General features: G+C 36.2%; 2 protein-coding genes across 2 annotated transcripts; both read right to left on the bottom strand.

The window, feature by feature from the left end:
- Positions 1 to 5,289: 5,289 nt before the first annotated feature.
- On the bottom strand, positions 5,290 to 10,390 carry LOC130710830 (protein EARLY-RESPONSIVE TO DEHYDRATION 7, chloroplastic). Its single transcript, XM_057560202.1, has 4 exons — positions 9,187 to 10,390; positions 8,022 to 8,188; positions 6,596 to 6,680; positions 5,290 to 5,798 (listed from the first exon to the last, which is right to left on the bottom strand). The coding sequence occupies exons 1-4, from the start codon at positions 10,128 to 10,130 to the stop codon at positions 5,612 to 5,614; spliced, it is 1,383 nt and encodes a 460-aa protein (XP_057416185.1). The 5' UTR covers positions 10,131 to 10,390; the 3' UTR covers positions 5,290 to 5,611.
- A 1,460-nt stretch (positions 10,391 to 11,850) lies between these two features.
- Positions 11,851 to 22,859, bottom strand: LOC130710829 (alpha-mannosidase). The gene is made up of 29 exons (XM_057560201.1): positions 22,624 to 22,859; positions 22,449 to 22,532; positions 22,183 to 22,271; positions 21,733 to 21,907; positions 18,817 to 18,936; positions 18,642 to 18,731; positions 18,477 to 18,548; positions 17,927 to 18,040; positions 17,717 to 17,817; positions 17,537 to 17,630; positions 17,269 to 17,436; positions 17,074 to 17,163; positions 16,756 to 16,821; positions 16,626 to 16,682; positions 16,318 to 16,543; positions 15,459 to 15,595; positions 14,689 to 14,757; positions 14,541 to 14,600; positions 14,247 to 14,318; positions 14,102 to 14,149; positions 13,871 to 13,990; positions 13,721 to 13,786; positions 13,377 to 13,489; positions 13,190 to 13,286; positions 12,874 to 12,984; positions 12,692 to 12,787; positions 12,567 to 12,614; positions 12,358 to 12,426; positions 11,851 to 12,176 (listed from the first exon to the last, which is right to left on the bottom strand). The coding sequence occupies exons 1-29, from the start codon at positions 22,843 to 22,845 to the stop codon at positions 11,988 to 11,990; spliced, it is 3,063 nt and encodes a 1,020-aa protein (XP_057416184.1). The 5' UTR covers positions 22,846 to 22,859; the 3' UTR covers positions 11,851 to 11,987.
- Positions 22,860 to 23,887: the final 1,028 nt, after the last annotated feature.

The following is a 23,887-nucleotide window of genomic DNA, read 5'->3' as shown; positions in this document are numbered from 1 at the left end:
AATTTTTATATGTTTTTTCTTAATACTCCCTCCGTTCCAAAACTATTGTAGTTTTAGCTTTTTTGTTTTGTTCCAAAACCATTGTTGTTTTACATATCCAAAGCATTTTATCTCATTCTCTTCCACTCATGCCCTCATTTAATATTGTATCTCCCAAGTATCACTTCTTATTTCCACCAATCACAATTCTCACCAATTAGTTGGCCAATAATTTTCATTCTCTCTCTTTCATATAACTCATATTAAATAAGGGTGTTTCAGTCAAATTATAACATTAATTAATGAACTCTTAAACTTTGTGAAAAAACTAAAACTACATTAGTTTTGGAACGGAGGAAGTAACTTTTTATGATGTGTCTATAATTAATGATACAATTATGTTAATTGTACTTTGGTGTTATTTCCCACTCACTCCTGCACTGTGTAAAGGTGAAAGAGGGGTGTGTGGTGTTTTATTCGTGATACCTTTATCCATGCTTATGCCACATTTGCCACTTCCTTTGTGTCTCCTTGGTTTGGCTTAATTGGAGCGTTGGCATCGTTTGTACCATACTTGTGGCTATAACTGCGCCAACAATGGGGACAAAACCATGACCAATGATCTTCCTAATGTCTGGGTTTGGATACTATGAATCTGGTGCAGTGGCGCCCACATTTCCTAGCACCTTTTGGTTTCAATTATGATGCTTCCTCCAAGAAGGAATAGGAGTCAACTAATTCCGATTATATATTGTTTCACTTTCTCTTTTCCGATGTGAAAAAATACTGATATGATTATTTGTTAAAAAAAATAATATGATTAATTATATAATTATTTTGAAAATTTTACTGTTACTATTAACAAACAGCAAATATTGAAAAGTTAATAAAATATAAGAGTAAAGTACACTCATCCCCCTCAAGTTTTGTTAGAATAACACTCCACCCCATTCTTATCTAAAATCTACACCCCACCCCATTTTATATAGAGGCAAATTTAGTGACGAAAAATATTCTTCATTAATAATTAGTTATATTTAAATTGTTAATCAATAATTTTAAAAAATATTTTCAATATAATCCAATAAATATAAAAATGAAAACATCACAGTCCTCCTCATTCTCTCAATCGCGTTCTTCCTATTCACAATACAAATTCTGCAATAGCACACATGACTAGTTGACAAACCATATCTCGAACATAGTGAAACATGCTTGTGTTTTCATATTTGGTAATAATTCAATTTTAATCAAAATAATCTATTTATACCAATTTTTAAAATTGGATTGTAGACCCAAAAAGCAACACAAATGGGTGAAGAAAATAGAGAAACAAAATTAAGAAATATGAAGTGGATCGGAGGTTATTAGAACCCAACGATGCGGTGGAGCACCGTTTTTAACAAAATCCAACAACATTTTAAACCAACAAAGCGTTCGCTCACAACTTAAAGGGGTGAAGTTCACAACAAGTAGTTGAACAAGTGGCTTTGGGGATGTGCGATTCACGTTCTGGGGTTCAGGTCGCAACAAAACTTTGAGGCATGGTGGTGCCATGGAGTTTCACATTCTGGGATGGTTGTCGTCGTGTTAAAGGGAGCAAAGGTTTGGTGGTGACCGTTTGTGGTGAGAAATATGATTTGGAGATAGATGAGACGTGGACTTAACAGACAGAGTGGATGATTTTTTTAAATTTAATTCAGTAAAATTATTTTCATAAATTGATGTATGATAGTGTATATGCATTTAATTTATTTAAATTTTAACTAATTAGTAGTTATTTTTCATTAGTGACGAATTTATTTTCGTCACTAAATTTTGCCTTTATAAAAAATGAGGTGGAGTGTAGATTTTAAAAAATAATGGGGTGGAGTGTCATTCTTGCAAACCTTGAGGGGGTGAGTGTATTTTACTCAAAATATAAAGTATTCTTAAGTAAAGCAAAGTTTATGGGCTAAGGCATGCAAGCGAACCTGCTAAACTCACGGTCTACACAACTCAAAACTTGATAATTTATGGTACATGTAGAGAATAACTTCCATCATTGGATACATGGTGTTTTGGATCCAAGTTATTAGAGCTGGCTAAAATACATACTAATGATAATAATCTTATTATAATGACTAATGCACTACCAAGAGGGAAGTTTGAAACTTTGCCGTGAGATGTAGGTGTAGTTGTTATCTCTACCGTCCTGAGGGAAAGATAAATTGGCATTATGCTATCTTCCTACGGTGAAAAGTCTTATTAGAGTATTGACAGGTCCCTTTTGATGCAGCGGAAGTCGTACTAGGATTGCAAGCGTAAATCCTAAGGAAAAGGACATATCGAACCTGAGGCACAACCATAAGTGTTAGATTGTAAGGTGTGAACACTGCCTCGATGCCCAAATTGACAGAGGTGTCTGGCTCAGATATAACATGGGGTACAACCTCTAAGATGTCACCAGATCTAGATAAAAGAGAACAGTGTGTTGGTGTTGGTGCGCTCTCGCTGCACAAATCATCCATCAACGTTTTTGCCTCATCTTCCAGGCCAACAACAGAGGATGGCGCAAATGAAATTTGAGAATCAGATTCCGAAGAAGTTGGGTACATAGGTCTTGTAGAGGGACATGAATTTGAAGTAGGTTTTGGTAGGGGTTGTGGTAAGGAAATTGGATCTGCAGTCGGTGATATGTTGGGGTAAGGATTGATAAGGTTTGGAGTAGCAGGTTGGGGGTGTGGAGTTTCGGTGGTTTTAGAGGTTGAGTACTGAACTTTGTAATAAGGATGAGATACGGATGGTGAATGCAAAGATTGGGAAGGTAAAGATATAGCGGAACGATTGTTGTTGTTGTCGCGCAGAAACCTATGTGGTTTCCCTCTCCTGTCTCGTCCCCGGTTACCGTTGTTGGTATTGTTGATCTGCGCCGTTAAATCCGCCGTGAACGTCGCCATATGTTGTATCATCTGTTGTGTCATATGTTGCGTAATAGCAGTTAGGGCCGCGGTAAGAGCCGCGGTAACATCCTTCAGGTCTGCTTTGGTCATTGGTTGATCTTCCATGGTTGATCAAGCAAAGAAAAGAGACAGGAGAAAGCCTGCTCTGATACCACTTGATGCAGCGGAAGTCGTACTAGGATTGCAAGCGCAAATCCTAAGGAAAAGGTTTCTGGAATCCACCAGAAAGGAAATTAGCAAGCGCTAAAACCGTAGAAAATACACTGGAATCCACCAGAGAAGAAGAGAAAACTCTTAAATTTTATTATCAATCAAAACTCCCATAGGCTATGCCTTACAAGTGCTTAAATAGGAAAAGAAAATTTCCTAATAAAAAAATAAATAATATCCTAAAAGATCCTAATTGAAAATAAAAGATCCTAATTGAAAATAAATAAGTTCCTAACAAAAAATAATTAAGATCCTAAAAGATCCCAATTACAAATAAGTAAAATTACTAAAATACTAAAATTATCTTAAAAAGCTCCTACATCACCTTTAGTCATGAGATAACAATGACATTGAGATAGAAGAAGAGAAACAGTCATTCAAGTTCAAATTTAAAGAAACTGATGTGAAATCGTTATTGCATATTAGTTCACTGCTGGAATGTGATGAAATTTTGATGGCAGATTTGCAAAATTTGGTTCTTCATTACAAATGGTTGAATCGGTGAAATTTCTAGATTTCTATCATTTTCTTAATTCTCTATTTTAAGCTTTTTCCCTTTGTTGTTTGGCTGGTTATGTGCACTGATTTTTTAACATCTTTGAGATTCTTATATACCCTTATTTGATCGTAGTGCATCTTTTTCTCTTGTTTGGATAACCTGTGATTTTTACCCTATCTGTAAGAAAAATTTCACGTTAAATATTTTAGTGTCCCTCTATCTTTGTGATATTTTGTTGCCGACATACATCTATTATTGCTCCTCAATCCTCATGGATTCTTGCCAGTTGGGTAGAATTTATTTGCATAACATTTTACTCTGTTTATTAAGTTATTGTTTTGTTGTCTCACATCTTTAAAGGATAAATCCCAAATGAAGTGGGGCGAAAAGAGTATTGGAAAGTGAAACTGAAAAATATGTCAAGCAAAAAAGTGTCCAAGGTCCTATTAGATTTTTTTTTTGTCAATGGCTGTTAGCTGGTAACCAACCAAAACATGATCTAGTTTTTATCACAAATTCAAAACCAGTTGAAGGTGACCATCATAATAAGAAATTCAATAACCTCCACCTTGTGAGAGAAAAAAATAAAATAGATCTAAATGAGAGATATGATATATGTGATAAAAAAAATAGATAACAAAAAACATGTGAAATTGTGATGAAAGAGAAAGTTGAGCGTGAACCTATTAAAATTGTCAGAAATATAAAATTGTAGTTGATTGAACGGGGGCTAGCACTGTAACATGGACTTTTGACAAAAAAAAAAATGAGCCTCTAGAACCCAGCTTTGTGCTCCAACTCACTAATCCATATCAAACCCTTTCGTGGTGTTCTGGTTGAGGATCACGGTTAAGTTAGAATATCAATTGAAGCACTAAGATTAATCTCATTTTTAATGGTTTATAGTGGGAAAAAATTGAACTGCTTGGTGACAAACAGCCTCCACACTAATCCAATTCCGTTACGTGGCTAAAAGAGGACATAATAAGAAACTAAATCACCAACATCATGCACATTTACTTGTCATAAAACTACAAAACAAGTGGCGCACTGAGTTTTCTTACTTAAAACTCTACTACTTGTTGCCCTTCTTTTATCTCTCAAAGAGGGTATAGCACTCTGATTGTGCATTTGTGCCAATGTGTTTCTTAACATGTGTCCTTTTCAACCTATTACAAAAGACACAAGTTTTGGAAAATTAAGAATATCTGAAAGAAGTGAGTGTACATGTGAAGTCATTTTCCCAAGTTGACACGATCGATCAATGAAAATTCCTTGCCGCAAAGTGTGTTCTAGAAACCCTTATAGTAAGAAACTTAATCACCAATACAATTTTTGTCCATAATTATATCATGGATGTTAAAACTTATTAGCATTATCTTGTTCTTCTAAAATTAGGGATAAATAAGAATAATTTTTTTTTTCTGGAACAATATTTGAAAAGGATTGGAGGTATTACTGAACTTCTACTTTTCTTACAATGTAAAATTGAAATGAGTTTAAACACACTCTAGAAAAATTGTGATGCCGACCAAAGATCAGACATCATAGAGAGAAGAAGAACTGTAACTTACTAACTGAAATTCACTGACTTCCAAGTTCCAACACTCATCACTAAAAATGGGTGAAGTTCTTGACACCAAAGCAATAAATACATGACAAATGCTAACTGAGTGCTTCAAGGGTATTAGTTATAGAATTAATCATGGAAAATAATTTTTAGAAATGTACAGGTCTTTACCTTAACATTATATACAGCACTTTTCAATAAATAATTTCTATTTGCAAATTCTAATCAACACCTTTAGTGTACTACTCCGTAGCACCCTTAAAGAAAAATCATGAAATCAATGCACCAATGTTTCCACCTATGATATACACAATGTTTTCGCCCTGCCCTAAAAGAAGCTGTGAATAATGAAGAGCAGTATATTTTGATGTTAGAATGGTCAGACCTTAATTGAAGAACTCCTGCCATGAATCACTTAGATTGTTTAGCCTTGAATTCAGCAGCAGCTTTAGCCGCAGATTTGGCCAGGGAGGTAGGCTTTAGCACACTCTTAGGGTTAAAAGCCTGGCGTATCTTAAAAGCAGCCCATGCAGTCCCCACAGCATGACCAGCAGCATCCAATCCTTCACTTGTTGCCTTGGCAGCTTCTTCTCCATATCTGCAGTATACATATTGCCAAATGGATCTCAAAAGTTAGAGAGGATCACAGGCATTCTGCTTAAATTCTCAAAGCAGATCATAGAGGAAAACAATAACTTAAGAAACTTGGATTTCATTAGCTACAACTGCAAGCAGTTTTTTAAATTGCGGTTGCAGTTACGTCAAGGAATTTCAGACAAATGCGGGTTAATGAGGCCGCAATTTCAGTCGCGGTGTACAACTGTACATTGCGGCCGCAACTGTGGTTGTGGAGCGCAGTGTAAAACCCCGACTGCAAGTTAATTAGATGGACTTCCATCAAGAAGCTAGAAAGAAAAGAATTTAAGCTGTTAGTTCCACTTCCCAGTAACAACACAACCAAATGCTATCGTATCTTTCACTTCCCTCACTTCTATTCCAGTCTCTTTCAAGGTGGAGCTGAATTTGGGTGTGAATGAATTTTGGTCAAATGCAATACTTACGTTTTTCTACTTTTCTAGTTTTGAATCAGTAGTTAACTCATAGGTGTATGGTGAGCTGAACTGCTGAATCTTTTGTTTTCAATCATACCCCATGAGGATAATAGGGAATTCAAGATCTCCACATTCTTATAGTAGTCATAATTAAAATTATAATTCTGATGAGCGATACGGGACTCTTGAACTCCTAATAATTGATACATGGTTTCTACATTCCTGTGAAATTATGTGTTCAGGGCATTAAGACAGATCATAGAATGATCAAATTCAAAACCTAATTCCATAATTTCTTCTCTAGGCATTTGCACACTCTAGATAGTCCATCTATCGACTTTACCTGTGATTGACAAGCTCGGTTGTGACAGTGGATGATGTTGACATGACGCTTTTTCCTGCTACTTCAACGGCATCACACACTTTGCCTATTTACACACAAAATATTCAAAATTAAAGCTTTTCCATGACATATTTAACTTAGATAATAATTAACTTAGAAGACTATACAGCACCTACTAACAGGACAATGGCTGATTGATCTTAAAGCCCAAAACATGTGAAATTAGTTCGGAAAATAAACAAAACTTTAAAGAGTGACTCCAACCTAATTTATATGAACTGGTCAAGGAAATTAGATGAAAGGTAAAATGATGTTTACTGGATAAGTTTGAGTTTGACAGCTAATAGCAAACATGAATTGCTATATATTTTGTTCTCTACTCTGCCTCCACATTAAACTTGGCAGAGGAAACAAATTGTAGGTCAAATCTTTTTTCTTGGAAGTCCAAATATATTAATTATAATAAAGAAGGAAGAGACTAAGCTCGATAATAGGGCAGTGAGGATAACAAAAACAAAAATCCCCAAACGTCCACAGAAATACACAAAGGCTTAACCACCCTAAGAAATATTAACAAAAGAACCTCCCTGAACACAAGAGAAAAACCAACGGAAGCAACACCGAAGACCTAAAACAGAACCAAAGACAACACCAAGAGCAATATGGACTCTCAGGGAAGATAACGCAATTGACATATTGGATGGTCCAAGAAGTATATTATTAATTGTGAAACCTTTTTAACTCAGTAGAACGAATACTTAGTGCTTTTTTCTGATGATTCTCCACATGAATGAAAATATAAAGATTTTGACAATCCTAACATTTTGAGCTAACTTTTGAAGTTAGTTAGATTCAGCCCACATTCTAAAATATCATCAGAGTCCATTGTTCAGGAACAAACCCTTCCCCTAACTCTTTTGAATCCCAACCTGGTTTTTCCCCACTAACCAATTACGTTACTGATATTAGTTATAAAATTTTCGAGGGTGAATCCTCCCTTCTCTTTGTCAAGACAAATCTCCATTGGTGTTTTCAATTCAAAACCAAGTTTTTTCATTTCTGTTTATCTAGTAGAATATCCTAGATATGAATATTTGTGTGAGACCGAACCAAATTTGTTAGTAAATAATATAGCTACAGCAAATGGAGAAGCTAAAAGATAGATAGGGTTATCTTATTTTCTTTACTTTTTCATCAATGAAAGCATTTTTTTTCCCTTTTTTTTCTCTTTTTTTCCTTTGTAAGACTAAAGATTTGAGGATTTTCTATTTCTTCATGTTTCTATTTTTTCCTTTTATGTTTGGGAGTGAAGTGATTCTGAGAGGAGCTTTATTGAAGTAAGAAGTGATTCAGGAGAATTAAAAGTGGATCCAAACATCCTTATTGTAAGTCCGCTAAATGACGGGGATAGAGGTAACTGACATACTGAATCCATCCAATGAAGCAAGCACAACTTCGCCAGGTAGAAGGCTGAAAAATTTCTTCCCCGCTTTTGAATTTGCCACTGAACTGGTGAAAAATCCAGACACCTTTATAACCCCAGAGAGGACCCCATGCGCTACACTCTCTGTCATTTTAGTCACTTTCTTAACCCTGGATAGTATCAAACCAAAAGCCATATATAAGTCATCATATAAGATCTAACTGACAAAAAAAGCACAAACAATTATAGCTACATAAAAGTGCTATAACTTGTTTGCCTAATAAACAATGCATAGACGACACGAAACAGCAGGATATTGAAAATTTCCTGAGTAATTAATTCTCCATAACAAGCATTAAGTAGAAACTAGACAGAGCTAGTAGTAGAAACTAAACTTGCACAAAAAGTTTTCAAATATAAATTCCTCCACTTCAAAATTATATTTAACCACAAATCAAGTTTGGAAGTGTTTACCCAAATACACCCTTGAATCAAATTTTACCTCATCAAGATTAACAGTCACACCTTTTGGCTCGCTTTAAGGTTTTGGGATTAGTCAAAGGACAAATATCAGTTGTATACTTTTTTTTGGATGTTAAAGCAAGTACTTGATTATCCATGATATATGCTCAAACTGACAAAAGAAGAACAAATAACTATAACCACCTAAGAGTACTACAGCTTCTTTAGTCCAATAAATAAACGACATAAAGGCAGTGTGAAAAGTCCCAGAGCAATTAAGTGCACGTTTGGATACACAGTGGAAAATCACGGTGAGCCAAAATCACAATGGAAAGAAGCAACGTCTATTAGCTTTTGTGGCAATCCACTGTGATTTTGGTTTCACCGTTGTTTTCCACCATGTATCCAAACATGCACTAATTCCCTACCACAAGCATCACAAAAAATCCTTGTTTTCAAAGTTCCTAACTTCTGTGCATAACACATGCCATGGAGGTCCATTGTCATAGTTGTGGAGACCATTACACATTGGCTGCAACTTAAACTTAGTTTTAACATAAAAGTTCCGAACATGAATCACTCTACTTCAAACTTCAAAACAAAATCAGTATCATCTAAAGACTAAAATCAAGTTTACATATGCTCACTCAAACATATACTTTCAACAAAGAGCCAAGATTAAGAATAACCAGATCAATGGACACACCTTTTGATCCGCTTTAAAGTTTGGGGACTAATCTCCGCCTGAGAAGAAGGACCCATCCTCTTCTTCATGATCTCATTCCCCCACCTCAACCTCTCCACAGTCACATCGCCACACCACAAAATCCCCTTAACTAACTGCCCTGAGCCTTGAGCGATGAGCCTCGCGGCGAGTCCACTATAGTCCTCCACATTGGGAGCCAATGTGGTCCAATACGCCGCACACCTCTCCTCCATCAATTCCTTCTTCTCCTTCTCCGTACTCAACTCCAATGGCGTCATCTCCATCGCCACCGACCCATCCAGAGCCTCCCCTTTCTTCTTCGCCTTCTCCGACACCTCATGGACAGAGAAATTGCTGCATTCTAGCAAAACCCTATCCAGCTCCTTCAGCAAACCCTCCTGCCCCTTCGCCGCGATCGTCAACCCGTAGCTCAGCATTACCAAATCACCGCCTCCTTTCCGGCTACGACGACGGCGACGGTGGCGCTTTTCTCCTTTTCCCCCTTCCTCATCGCTCGAATCGGAATCATCATCATCAACCTCTTTCGGAACTCGGAAGGAGAAAAAGTAATGTGAATCATCAACCTTAACGGCGGTCTCATCCTTAGCAAGCGGCCACTGGATCTCGTCATCGACGCGGGCGTAAATAGCGACGACGTTTTTCCCCTGACGGAGGCAAATGATGGTGAGATCACCGCAGGCAAGCTCGACGCTGTACTCCTTGTCGATTAGATGGAGAATAGCGCCGGGGACCTTGATGAGAACATCTTCGGCGGCGATCGGAGGGGCGGAGGGGCTGGTGTCTTCCGGGAAGAGATTTTCGACGAGCTCGGAGACGTCGATTGAGGGGTAGAGAGAGGAGGAAGTGGGATTGTTCGGGTTGGGATCATCTGTTATGACCTCTGGGTAGAGGGAGTTTTTCTGGTTAGGGTTTTCAGACGCCATTGATGGAATGGTTGTTGCAGGTTTCAAGGTTGTTAACGGTGTTGTGGATTTGGAAGTTAGAGAGGGAAATGGAGAAGGGAAACGATGGAGGATGAAACGACACGTGGCGTGTAAAGAAAACGACCTTAGAGGTTTCCCGCGTTAATACCGGTACGAATGTATTTTTCTTTCCTAGTCCATGAGTTGGTTTTTTTTTTACAATGGAGTTATTTGAAAAATATTTGTAAAAATAGTTTTGTTTGTGTCATGAACGATCTGCCGTAGATGAGTGAATTGAAACACGTCTAAATTATAACTTGTTGGGCACTTTAAGATTTTAACTTATATAAACAAGCTAAAATGTTAACTTGTTATAATAAGACAAATGAGAATCAGAATCTATGTGTGGGAGACACAAGACAAGTCTAGTTGATGTGAGGAGACAATGCATGTTATGAGGGTTGTTAGTTTGGTTAAATAAGCTATAATCTTAACTTATTTCGAACATATATTCAGTTTGACGTGATTGGTTCATAAGAGCGGTTTGGACCTACCTTGTCCCACCCTACCCCACTTTCAAACACTCTCCACTTCCCTTACCCCTCACCAGCACACACACCTTACTTCCCATCCCTCTCAACCCCTTTAAAATTCACTTCCCACACATTTTCACCCACAAAATTCCACTCTATTTCGTAAGCATGTGCCACATTCTTAAGTGTATACGTTGGATCCACATACTGGTAGTAGTCAACAGTCACGCGAGCGCACACTTCTACAACATTTTTTTTTGGAAGGCACACTTCTACAACATGAGAGGACGATTATCATGTGTCTGAATCTATCACCATCTTCATCACAAGCAAGGCTCCATGTCTCCATTCTTATGTTGTCAATCCATTGCCAGATAGTTGGGCTAGACTCTTGGTCAACCTCCACTCAGAATAATATGGACAAGGGTTATAAGCTGCGTAAATAGATTGAACTAAGTCAGTGAACATTTTCAACTTAAAAAAAATTTAAATTGCATAAAAATGACTATATAAATTTACCCACATTAATCAACTCTTCTTTCAACGTTTTATTTTTGAATCTATGGTTAAAGTTACTAGTGATATGGCGGATACAGTACACATGATAAGCATTAGGTGACTGCCACTTTGGAGACACTGCCACGGCAGACTTAATACTTGTGTGTCTATATATGAGACATATACCTTGCTTCGTAATCACGTGGCGACGTATCCACCGCAAGAACCATGACCAAGCACTCAGTTTCTCCTTCAACAATTGCAAAAGCTATGGACAAGATATTATTGTTCTCATCTTGTGTTGTGACTATGATCAATGTACCACAGCACAGTACTTCCTGTAAAGTAAGGTTCCATCAGTTTGTATGATTGGCTTACAATAGTTGAAGGCGTCACAACCCTGCTTCATCGTCCAAAACACCCAGCTGAAAATTTGATATTGAGGATCAACAACCCCATGTCGTGGTACTCTTTAGTGACCACCTGTAAAAGGATCGGGGTGCAAACCACAACATATACTCCAACTACAAAAATTCTTATTCCTTTATAACAAGTCATAATTTTAGCTTTTGTTTGAACACTACTAGATTTTAACTTGTTTGTTGTCCAACCAGCTTTTCAGGGAAGTGTGCAGAGGTTCTTGTTTGATAAAATTCGTGTAGCAAATTAAATTCTATTCTTCTAACCTTGTATACAAGACCAAGCACTAGTTCATTTCGATCATTTCAATCAATGAGAATTTGATTTTCTTCTTGCCAAGATAATATTTCTGCAAACTGAAATTAAAAACATCTTGATTTCTTCAAATAACATCATCAATGATGAATTGAGTTTGTTTCCTTTTAATTTAGAATTTCAACAAGAAAGTACGAATTTCCATGGGACCAAGCTCAACAACAAAATCGGTGGTTCTTACAGCTCCACCCCTAACTGCTTGAGGTTCTTTGCCTATGTCCCCTTCAACCTTCCATGTCATCTTCTTCATTTCTGATTTCTCTTGGTTAGTAGATAAACTTACCTCCTTCAACTCTTTTATCTGTAGAATAAAATACCAAGTCACAAGTTACAAATTATGCAAAAGTGAACTTTATCCAAATTTTGCTAGGCTAAGAAAGTATATATGTGTATCAGAAACATAAGACAAAACCCAAAATAGGGTAAACCATAAGTTATAATTTTCATTTTTGGAGGGAGGAGAGTTGAGAAGTTTTACTTACCGTTTTAGAGGCAAACAACTTTTTCAGTTCAACTTTGGCCAGAGTTGAATACTCAGCATCTTCATTTGTCTAACCCCATTAAAAACATGAGAGGAATATATGAGAAGTGTGTTAAGGCACAGAAAAGAGAAGATTATTTATTTTAACTGAGAGTACACTAGAATTTGTATTAAATTCAAAGAGGATGGTGGTAATTTTCATATAGCTACCTCATATAGATGCGCCAAACGGAGAAGAACAACTCCGCCATCCAACACCTGCAGAACATTTTCGGTTAGAGAGAATGAGAGAATCAAGATTGCTATAACACTTATGAGTGCTGCATTTGATCTACCTCGAGAGTTATCAGAGCAACATTAGGAGGGAGGGTGTAATTTGGATCCATGACAGTTCCTTCAGTCAAATGAGACGACTTCCAATTTTCCAAGTTCTGATCAATAAAAATGTGACCAGATTTAACATGGTGATGACAATAAGTCCATGATGTAAGTACCTACTATTGAGTCATACTCATACCTCATGTGTAAAAGCCAATAAGAGCGGCGAGTAAATTTCCTGGCCAGTTGTTCGGCGCCAGCGTGAACCAGCTCCGGAACTGTGGATACCGACATAATAATTTCCTCTAACCTGATATATCATATAGAATCAGATATTTCAGAAAAAGGGTGTAAAATTTCAAATGCTTATATAGAAAGAGAAGAAAGCATGGTCTATTTCTAGTTTTACTGCCCCACTAGTGAAAGGGATTGTTCAAAATTCCAATCCTTCTCATTCAATCAATTAAACAAAGAATGCATGACAGTATAAAAATTAATTGGGGAAATCAGCATACTGTTAGTCCTTCACATGTATTATTCAATTTATTCTCCACACAAACTTGTTCATCAAGTGGTTCCGCTACTCCTCTGCCATCGTCATCGAGAAGCCGCCTTCAGGAGCAAAAATTGAGTATTATTAGTTTATGTATAGTAAAATCACCTTGAATAGTTGAATTAAATGTTGAGAAATGGTATGAATACCTATGAAGCATCAATTCCACCTCACCATCACTGATGCTGGATCCACCAGTGGCACGATCAACTAAGACTGAGAATTCAGATTTGTCATCCTTAGTGTAAATTCCAAGATTAAGCTGTCATAGAATAAATAATTTAGTTTAGTTATAAACCAACTTAATCAAGATTATAGATAACGAAAATAGAACTAATAGGCATTTTTTTCTCTCAAGTTCTGGTGATTTGTTTTCCAGTGTTAGATGCTATAATAGAATTTTGTGCTACTTGTTTTTTCATTTTCTCCAATTTGGTTATCTGCAATAAAAATTTGAACTCCCATTGAAATTGATAGAGTAAAAGAATTTTACTGGGTAATAGTTTCCAGCTACAGGTTGATTAACTTGAAGGGGCCAGTCTTCCCTAAAATTTCGCACCTGCATTGACATTTTTATAGGTCATGAGTCTTTTCTCAACAGAGGTTTTCATGATAAGTAGAAGGAAAATTGTTTGAGCACTACCCTCTTCAGAAAATCTCGCCCATTAGAATCAGTATAAAACTCCTTCTTTGTGGCCATATTTGCTGTCATCCGTGTGATTACCTCTTTTCCAACTCCATCATCAGTAGGAATTGGACCAATCTTCATGCGTAAACTTGTGTCAGAACCTTATTTGTTATTCTTACAACTACAAAATCCAGCTTAGACCAATTAACGGCCACGATATTTATTAGACTTGGCAATACAACTTACAGTGTATTCAATCTCAGCATGGTCTTTGTCCTTGTAAAGCCTAGTAACCTAAAAAAAAGAACAAAATATCTGTAAAAAATATGTTTAAAAAGGTTCTAAATGCTACATACTTATTGCATTCTGGTAGCTAAATATGCTAAGTTACCTGGTAAATCCAAGAACTAAAGTTTTGATGAACCTCATCAACTAGCGGTCCACGGATTACCTTGAAGGGCACCTGCATATTCAATAAGCCAAAATACATTCTTATTTCTTAGAGATAACAGAGATAGTAAAAGAAATATAAAAGTTTAATTAGAAGTGGAAAAGCAAGCCTAAGATATATTGAATGATTTTTTTTTGTTTGTCTTATTGTCTTTGAGAATTATATAATCATATTTACTATGCATACGTATAAAAATTAATGTCATATGCTAACTGATTAAAAGAATAAACTTACAGATCTTGAAACAATACTTGGAGAGTTTCCACTAGGCCGGAATATATATGCACCCGAAGCCTATAGAAGAAATGACACCATTGAAGCATACACTATGCTAATTTAATTTGATTTAAGAATGTGTTACAAGTTCAAAGAAATCACACACCTGAGGATCCACATCATTACCGTCGCTAGAACTATACCAGAGGTAGCTTTGTTGAATTGGAATATCAACCTGGGAAAATTTAAAAACCATGACATACTCTCCACTACACCTTTAGAAATGTCTGGATATGAAATTAATTAAGTTAAATCTAAGTGACAAACTATGCCTTGAACATACTATCTGTACATTTAAAACTGTTAACTGTACTTAGATTTAGAAATAGCATATGAATTCAAAAGACTACATACTCAACAAAGTAAAGAATAAGTAATAACACTTGACAGCAGAAGCGCTGGAAGCTAATAAAGCTTCTCGACTTAAATAACTACTTGGTTCTTAACTTATGAAAAAGCTCTTGTAAGTTTATAAATGTTTATGGAGAATTTAGATGGGAGAGCTTCTGAAAAGGATAAGTTGCAAAAATTAATTTCAACTTATACAGGAACTTATGATTTAAAAGACTCAATCATTACAACATTATTTTAACTGTTCTTTTCCTACAAATGCGTGCTGAAAAATTTATCCAAACTAGCTCATAGAATATGAAAATTTGAGTTTGATGAGTGCATCAATCTTATTTTCAAAGCTGAAAATAGTATTTGCTACTTCTTTTTCTGGTCTATGTCGAATAGAAATCTTTCTAGTTCCTTATATTTTCAAGGGCACATTTGATTCACTTTAGTTTTGCAATCTTTCATAAATAACAACTAAGTTAACAAAAACTGGTTAACATTCTTCTGTGATGTACTATGAACAATCAAATTACTTACTCCAGTTTTGGAATTATACATCCTATTGAGTTGTCCAGAGGTTGAAGAAAAGGACATTTTCAAATTTCCCGGCCCTATGTCAATGTTCGCACCGTTTCTACTGCTCAGTTTTGAGAGATCTCCTTTTCTCCTTTTCCCTACCAAGTTGAAACACCAACAAAGCATATTTAATACTTCAAGCTTAATAAATTCAGTTGATAAAAATCTATATTTTGTATGATTTATGACCACTATTATCAGGGCAGGACACTCTGTCCATGAAAGGAAAACCAAAAGAAGAGAACTTAGATAAAAGAACTTGGTTATTCTAGTATGATCTAAATGGAAATACACAGAAGGTTCTATTTATATGATAGCACACTTGAGCGCACACACTTATTCTGCTAACACCTGCACAGAATCAATACTCATGTCTCTACCTAACTTTAACAAACTAAAACAGTTAGGCCCAGTTTGGAAGAGCTTATTTGAGCTTATCTGACAGCATAAGCTCTTATGCCAGTGTTTGGGAGAGCTTATGCAAACAGCTTATGGTCTGCCATAAGCTATTTTCAGCTTATTTTCACAAGCTACACAGGACAGCTTATGAAAAACAGCTTATGCTTATATACAGCTTATTTTTAATTTATTTCAATAAATTTTTAAAAATAGCTTATGAATAAGCGCTTAATTAAGCGCTTATGACCATAAGCGCTTAATTAAGCTGTTTTTCCAAACGGGGCCTTAGTCTAACTAACAGTTAACTGCTAACTACTTCAGTTTTGCTACTACTAAGTACTAACTACTTCAGTTCTGCTATTAGGCTCTAATAACTATAACGAAAACCAGGAATTGACACATGAAACAATTAGAACTTTACCTCTTCCAGCTGCTTCAGAAATGAAGTATGTACTCCATCCAAGTGGAGGTATTGACACCTGAAACAGAAGCCAGTATTTCGGGGCTTTATCCACTGACAGCCCCAAATAGGCCTTCACATACAATTTTCTTAAGTTTGCTGTAACATCATCCACATCCACATCCACATATTGTGCTTCAAGTTTATTGCCCGACGAATCTTTGATAACAAGATTAGCATCATTAACCTAGTTCAGATGTCACGATCCGTCAGCATTATATTATAATTCATTTATTCTATGATTCCTCAAGCAAATGATATATACTCACTGGTATTCTAACTATATCGGTACGATTCCATCCAAGTGGGTTATACACCACTACTACCTGGAAAAAACCATTGACATAGATATGTTACTTAAAATTTAACCAGAATACAAGAAAATTTGAAAAGTATTACCAAGCTCTTAGCATCTGGAATAGTGTCTTCTGTTGGAGGGCAGTAACTGATATTAAGTAATTGACACTGCAAAAATCCAGGAAAAAAAGGAGAAAACAATTCAAGAATCGACAATAAAAGACGTAATACATAACCTTCATAGTTAACATAGGATGGAAAACAAGTCTTAAAAGTATATCTGTAGCTGGAACAAGGAGAGAACCTTGCGAAAACATGTCTTCAACATTTTTTTTTAGCAAGACACTTAGAGAAATGAATTCTTTTTTTCTTTATTTTATGTTATTATTATGACTACTCTTTGTGCATTTGATACATTACCTGGGAAAATGCCGATGCCGGTGCTGAACATTGATCACCTGATTGCTTACTAGCAAGACAAGCCAATGAAGAACTAACAACTGCTTCAGTCTACAAGAAATAGGTGCTTATGCAAAATCAACCTCATAAACAAATACATGATAAAAAATACATATATTTTCAAAGTTTAACATTGAGAAAGTTCAAGTTCATTACCATAGAGGCTCCAATAGCCAAACGTTTGGAATAGTCATCAGTTGTATGTTGTTTGGCTGTGCCACTGACAGCATCATGGTGCTGTGCAATTCCTAGAGCATCTCCAATGCCAAAAGGACGATATGCATCTGATTTCTTCCCGGCGAAAAATTCAAGTTGACGCGCTGCCTACATCAAAATGTTAGCAATGTGTTGGATCTCAGAATGTTTGGATGCAAACAAGGAAAATCCACCAAAACTCATTTTGGTTAGAAAATCAATGTTATACCAAATAGTATCCGCTTAGAATCCTAACATATCGCTTTAAGGCAGGGCGACTAGTGAAATAGCCTGTCCAATAAGCATTTGGTCTATCAGCATACCTGTGAGAAATAATCAGCCATGTGCATAAGAGGTTAACAGATCACAACCTTCTTCACAAAGAAGAAAAGAAAAAGCAGATTGTTACGGAAAGTAGTCGTCAGTTTTGAGCGGCCATGATTGATTTGCAGCATTTTTGGCATTGGTATAAATAGATGGAGTAGAGTATAAGGCATTCACTCTACCATCCTGAATATTAAAAACAGGGAAACATGTATTTGAACTCAGTATGATATGAAAACATGGATAAAAATGAATTGCTACGATATGCATTATGAATTATGTTGAACCCACTTACCTTATTAACATAGTGAATAAATTTATCCATTTGCTTAAACCAAGACTCTGCATATTGGTACTGGAAATCATCACCCATTGTCCACATGATATGATTTGTCCTTGTCACATTTGCCTATAATAATTACAACCAAATTAAATTAGCACATTGTAGTTTATTTGAGTGAAATCAAAGCTAGTTTGATATGGGTGCGTTTGGATAAACAACTTAATTTACCGTTTATGGCAATAAGTGCTTATGACATAAGCGTCTATTCATAAGCTAATTTTAGAAGCTTATTGAAATAAACTGAAAATATGTTAGAGGTAAGCGTAAGCTCTTATTCATAAGCTAGTCTGAATAGCTTTTGAAATTAAGCTCAAAACAGCTTATAGGTAGGTCATAAGCTATTTACATAAACTCTCTTTTAACCCTTGCATAAGCGCTTACGCTATAAGATTAGCTCAAATAAGCTCTTCCTAATGGGTAGTCACTATAGTGGTTAACTAATTCAAAATACTAAGGAAAATGCATTGTGTATTGAAAACATTCTTGGTTAGAATGGACCTACTTGGGTAGTAGCAGCACTAATGAAGTCCTTGACTCGCTCTTCAACATTGGAATCGAAGAGAAGAGGATCATCCTGCAATTGAAAACATTGACATGCAATGAGCCAAATGCTAGCCAAAATATGCAAACAAATAGCATCAGCATTTTAATTGTTGAGTGTTGGAACCTGTAAGGGATCAAAACCCTCATCATTCGTGACATCAAAATTGAACCCGTTTGGAGGACTATAATGAACGGGAAATGTATTTGTGAAAATCTGCAGTAGACAAAAACTGGCTTAACAACTGGCCACAGTAAGTAAAGAAAGAAAGGAACCATGATACAAATGTTCCAATTCAAACCTGAGATGAAGAACCAAATGTTTTGGACCCACGCCAAATAACTTCAAGTGTTTTTTCATTTTTGCGTTTAGCTCTGTCCTGATAATCAATCCTAGCAAAGTGTACAGAATCAAACCCAATCTGCAAAGGCAAATTAGCAACAATTATTCATTTTCTATTTTAGTAATGATCACTATTATGCAATTTCATTCTAGACATTGATAAATCATTCTGAGAAAAATTGTTTTTAGTCCAGAAGATTTTTCATGAGATGCCTTAGTGATGATTGACTGAATACAAGTGTGTGGATGTATAATTATTTTTCAAAACAACTTTCATATACTCCTAGTTGGTTTAGATACCTGTTTTTAAAAGTGTGAAAATAGAAAAATAACACTTTTTTTTTCTAAATGACAACTTGCTACTACAACATGTATTATTTTTCCTTTTCACTTTTCTGACGTGTTCTTCTTTGGCTTAAAAGCATTTATTGCCCCTGATGTTTCATGTTTGTGCAACTGACAACCCCCATCTATTTTTGTCCATGTTTGTACCCTCAATGTTATAAAGAAGTGTAGCGAGTACCCCTCCGTTAGAGTGACGTTAAAAAGTTAACGGAAGGGCCCTCAATGTTATAAAGAAGTGTAGCGAGTACCCCTCCGTTAGAGTGACGTTAAAAAGTTAACGGAAGGGGCTGACGTGGCTTTTATTTTTATTTTTTAGACCTGCCACGTGGAAATAACGTTTAAAATTGGGAAAAAATTGTGAGAGAGATTCGAACCCAAGCTCTGGAAGTGGCAAAACCAACACTAAACCAGTTGAGCTACATAAATAATTGTTATATTTTGCAACACAATTTTATTTATATCATTTAGCCTCCTCTAAACCTATACCCAGATCTTCTTCCCACTGCTAACCAAAGCTCCAAACCTCATATTCTGGCAACAGACATAACCAAACTAAACAAGAAGAGCCTAAGTGGGATGTGCAAATTTCTTCTCCCCCTTTCCTTTTCACAAATACCTGAAGCAACCCATAATCAAGCCCGTGTGAAGATCCAAGTTGCGATGTGCAAAGATCTCAGATCATCTTTCCCCTTCTCTCTCTCTCTCTCCTTCTCTTCATCTTTCACCCCCAATTTATGGTAAAACTCCCTTTGAGTGGTTACCGATTGGGTTTCTGGGAAGGGGGTGGGGTGGGTTGCGGTGGTGGTTGGAGGTGAGTGGGTTTCTGGTTTTTAGGGTGGAGGTGGGGTGGGATGCGGTGGTGGCCAGCAGTCGGTGGTGGGGGTTGGGTGATGGCGGTGGAGCAGAGCGGCGCGACGGTGAGGCTGTGGATTAGGTTTTCGATATGGGGGTGGGGTTTGAGAAGGTTTGCAGTTGTGGGTTGCGGTAGGGATGAAGTGAGGTTGGGTGTGGGTGGCTGTTTGAGAAGGTTTGCCGTAGGGATGAAGTGAGGTTGGGATGCGGTGGCTGTTTGAGAAGGTTTGATTTTGCAGAAAAATGAGATCTATGGGTTTGTTTTTTAGTTCGATTTCTGGTTTTGTTTCCAGATCTGAGAAGAGAAGCACAAATTGATGGAGCGTTGGAGGATCACTTCAAGAGCTCAATGAGTGCCTGAGGTTGTTCCCTGGTTCTTCACTGTATCCGCTAGCTGTTCAAAATCTTTGAGTTTTGTAATTTTGGCTTCACTCTCATGTTAAATTACTGGCTGGTACCATTGTTAAATTACGCCATCGAGAGTGTTCCAGACCTGAAGGCTTACCTAGGTTCCAGGTTCTCCTTGAAGTCTAGCATGAAGCCTCACGAGCTTAAATTCTAGAGGGAAAAGAGTTAGAATCGTTTTTAGAAATTGGGTTTGAGTCTGTGGGTTTTTGAACGGTGTTTTTGGCTGGGTTGTTGGAATCTCATTTCATGGGGTTGTTGTTTATTTTGCTTTTTCGTGTTGCTAAGGAGAGGTAGAAGATTGGAGAAGGAGATGGTTTGGACTATGGAGGTTGGTTCTGATTTTGGGTTTAGTTGGCTATGATGAAGAAGAAGAGCAAGATGTTGAAATCTGGGTTTCAATGTGGTTGGGGATGGAGATGGTAAACACAATGATGAGATAAAGCAGATGATGAAGAATTGAGAAGAACAAGGGGAATAATGATATAAATAAATTTTTGTTCATAATATAACTAATTGATTGTGCAGCTCAAATGGTAAAGTGTGTGTTTTGCAAGTTTGAGGTCTTGGGTTCGAATCCCTTAACCATTTTTCCAAGTTTTGAGTTTTATTTAATGACGTGTCAAATAGGGAAAAAAAAAAAACCACGTCAGCCCCCTCCGTTAGTTTTCTAACACTAACGTCAAACTAACGGAGGGGTACTCGTTACACTGTTCTGTTTCATTGAGGGTACAAACATTGACAAAAATAGATGGGGGGTGTCATTTACACGAACCTGAAACATCAGGGGCACCAAATGCATTTTAGCCTTCTTCTTTTCGTACCTACTTTTTATGAAAATCTTTTCTACTTTAACATTTTTTCATTCTAATCATGGTACCACAATTCCACCTTTTAAAGTAATAATTGGAATGTTCCCGTAGAATAGCTTAAGTGATAGGAGCTGGGGGACAATGAGTTGGGTAAGGGGTCCAGGGATCGATTCCTAGCGGGTGCAATTTAACTTTCGGATGTACAAAAAAAAAATAATTGAAATTTAATTTCTTGATTGTTTTTGTGCTTATAATCACGAAATTAAACTCCAATTAATTTCATAATTATGATTATATGTAATTATTAAAAAATTACTTTAAAATATGTTTATTTAATTATATTACCAATTTAATGTCAATAGTTTCTTCTAACTTTTGTTGTCCAATTTAATTTTAATTTTACCATAGTTTTCTGCTGTGTATTTGTGTATCTGAACATATAAATTAATAAACTCACTCACCTCAGCTCCTAGTAAGTAACCCTGGACAGCAGAGTGTCCAAAAGGATCAATCTGCCAAGCAGCACGTGGGATTATGTTAAACTGGTCCTTAATGAAGCGATGACCTAATGTTGTTTGGTCAATCATATCTATGTAATGAGTCGCAGCTTCATCGTGCATACACCAACCACCATTTCTGTCCACACAAACACACAAAACAAACAAGTCACACATGTGCTGATGTGCACATACTTCCACACTCTAACACAAGGATAAACACTGCCCCACATAGACAAACAAAATGTTTGAGTTATGGTCGAAATAAAAAGTAAATGCACATTTAGTTCATCAAAAAGACAAAGATTCCATTCAGTAAAAGCATATTTGTGTCTCAAAAACTGTGTTGGAACTCATATAAAACATTAAAATAAACACACCAAAAATGTTCTACTAATTGCACTATATACATACACGAATTCTAGCTGCCCAGCATTCACAAGCTTTTTCACTTGCTCTTGTGTTTCAGGACTTTGTTCTACCCACCATCGATGGAAAAATGCCTGCCATTCATTTATTTCACAAATTAAATGAATCCCATAAATTGAATTAAACGTGCTACATTTAAAGTCAAATATGGATTATGATTTTGACATCATTTGAAGTTATGAACAGAGTTTTTTCCTGAACAGAACATTTGGATCTATCTATTTAGGACATTTAAAGTTCCAAGATTTTACCATCTCTGCAAACACAAACTTTCTGTTTGGATCTTTCTGAAGAGATGCAACCACCGAATCCAGCACATTCTCAATGGACGTCCCCTACAAAACAAAGAACAAAAATTGAAGTTAAGATCGATGATCAGATTACATATGAATAATGAACAAAATCATTTGTGATTGATTTTCTAACCTGAATAGAATTGTTTGATCCAACAAAGTATTGATCAACGGTCTTCAGCCAACCAACATCATCATGAGAATGCGGAACCAGGTGAACATTCAATTTTCCTTGCACAGCACTAGCCCCAGTGTTGTACTTTATGTAATTTGCAGAAACTAGTGAGCTATAGAAACAGAGTAAGAGAAGAACAGAGAGAGACTCAGCAGGTGATGAAGTCCATGTGCCTCCCATTTTCAACACCCAAGTTGATCTTGGTTGGTGGATATTTATATACAATTCAATTAATCAATTAATATATACTAGGTTCCTTTTTTTAAGAAATTTTAATTAATTCACATGTATTAAGAAAATTAATTAATATTAATTATTAGTCTTAATTATCAAAATTTGTAGTCTCCTTTGGAAGGATTGGTCATTGGTGTGTGGTGCTGGAGCATAGCATATGCTCCGAGATGGAAATGTAGCACCGGATTGTCTGGCGAAGGGTGGAGCTCATGGTTCTTCCGGTCTGAGTCTTTTTGGAGCACCCTTCATTGGCCGTTCAATCTTTATTTTTTTGTCGGACGACTAACGTGGCACCTTGCACTTGAGGCACTATTTTGTGGTCTTTTTTTGTTTTTAAAGTTTCTTTTCTTTGTACCAACAAAATTATCGATATTTGTTCTTTATTGAGGAGAATTAAAGATATGTGCATCATCAATATAAACAAATTTTACATCATCATTCTTTAAAAAAAACACAGTCATTCAATTAAATTTCGTGATATTATAAAATATATCTTTAATTTAACTAAAAGAATGTAGAAAATAAATTATAGGGATATAAAAACTTCTAAAAACGTGACTTGTAAGTAATAATGGAAGAAGTACAATATAAGGATAAAACCAAAAGTGAGAATCGACCCCATCATGAATAAGGAAAAAAATAAATAGAAAAGATGTGAAGATGTAATTGGGGATGTTTAAGATAATACTACTAAATTGGGCATTGGAATGTACATTGCCATAGAATGCCGGCTTAGAAATTTTGTTCTGTTATTAGATTAGATTAGGATTAGGATTAGATTACCACTAGGTTCATCGCGACACGGAGAAGGAAAAAGACAATTAATTAAATAAAAATAGGAGCTCTACATGTTCGGACAAAAGTACTAAAAACAAAAGAATAAAGTCACAAATTAACAATCAACCACATGATCGTCATAGGCTCATATTGCTTTTTACAAGTTGTTGCATACAATTCTAGTTCTAGTTTCATTTTCCAAATTTGATCC

This window comes from Lotus japonicus, chromosome 4 (assembly GCF_012489685.1).
Source record: "Lotus japonicus ecotype B-129 chromosome 4, LjGifu_v1.2".
Lineage (NCBI taxonomy): Eukaryota > Viridiplantae > Streptophyta > Magnoliopsida > Fabales > Fabaceae > Lotus > Lotus japonicus.
This window is presented reverse-complemented; position numbering and strand designations above follow the sequence as displayed.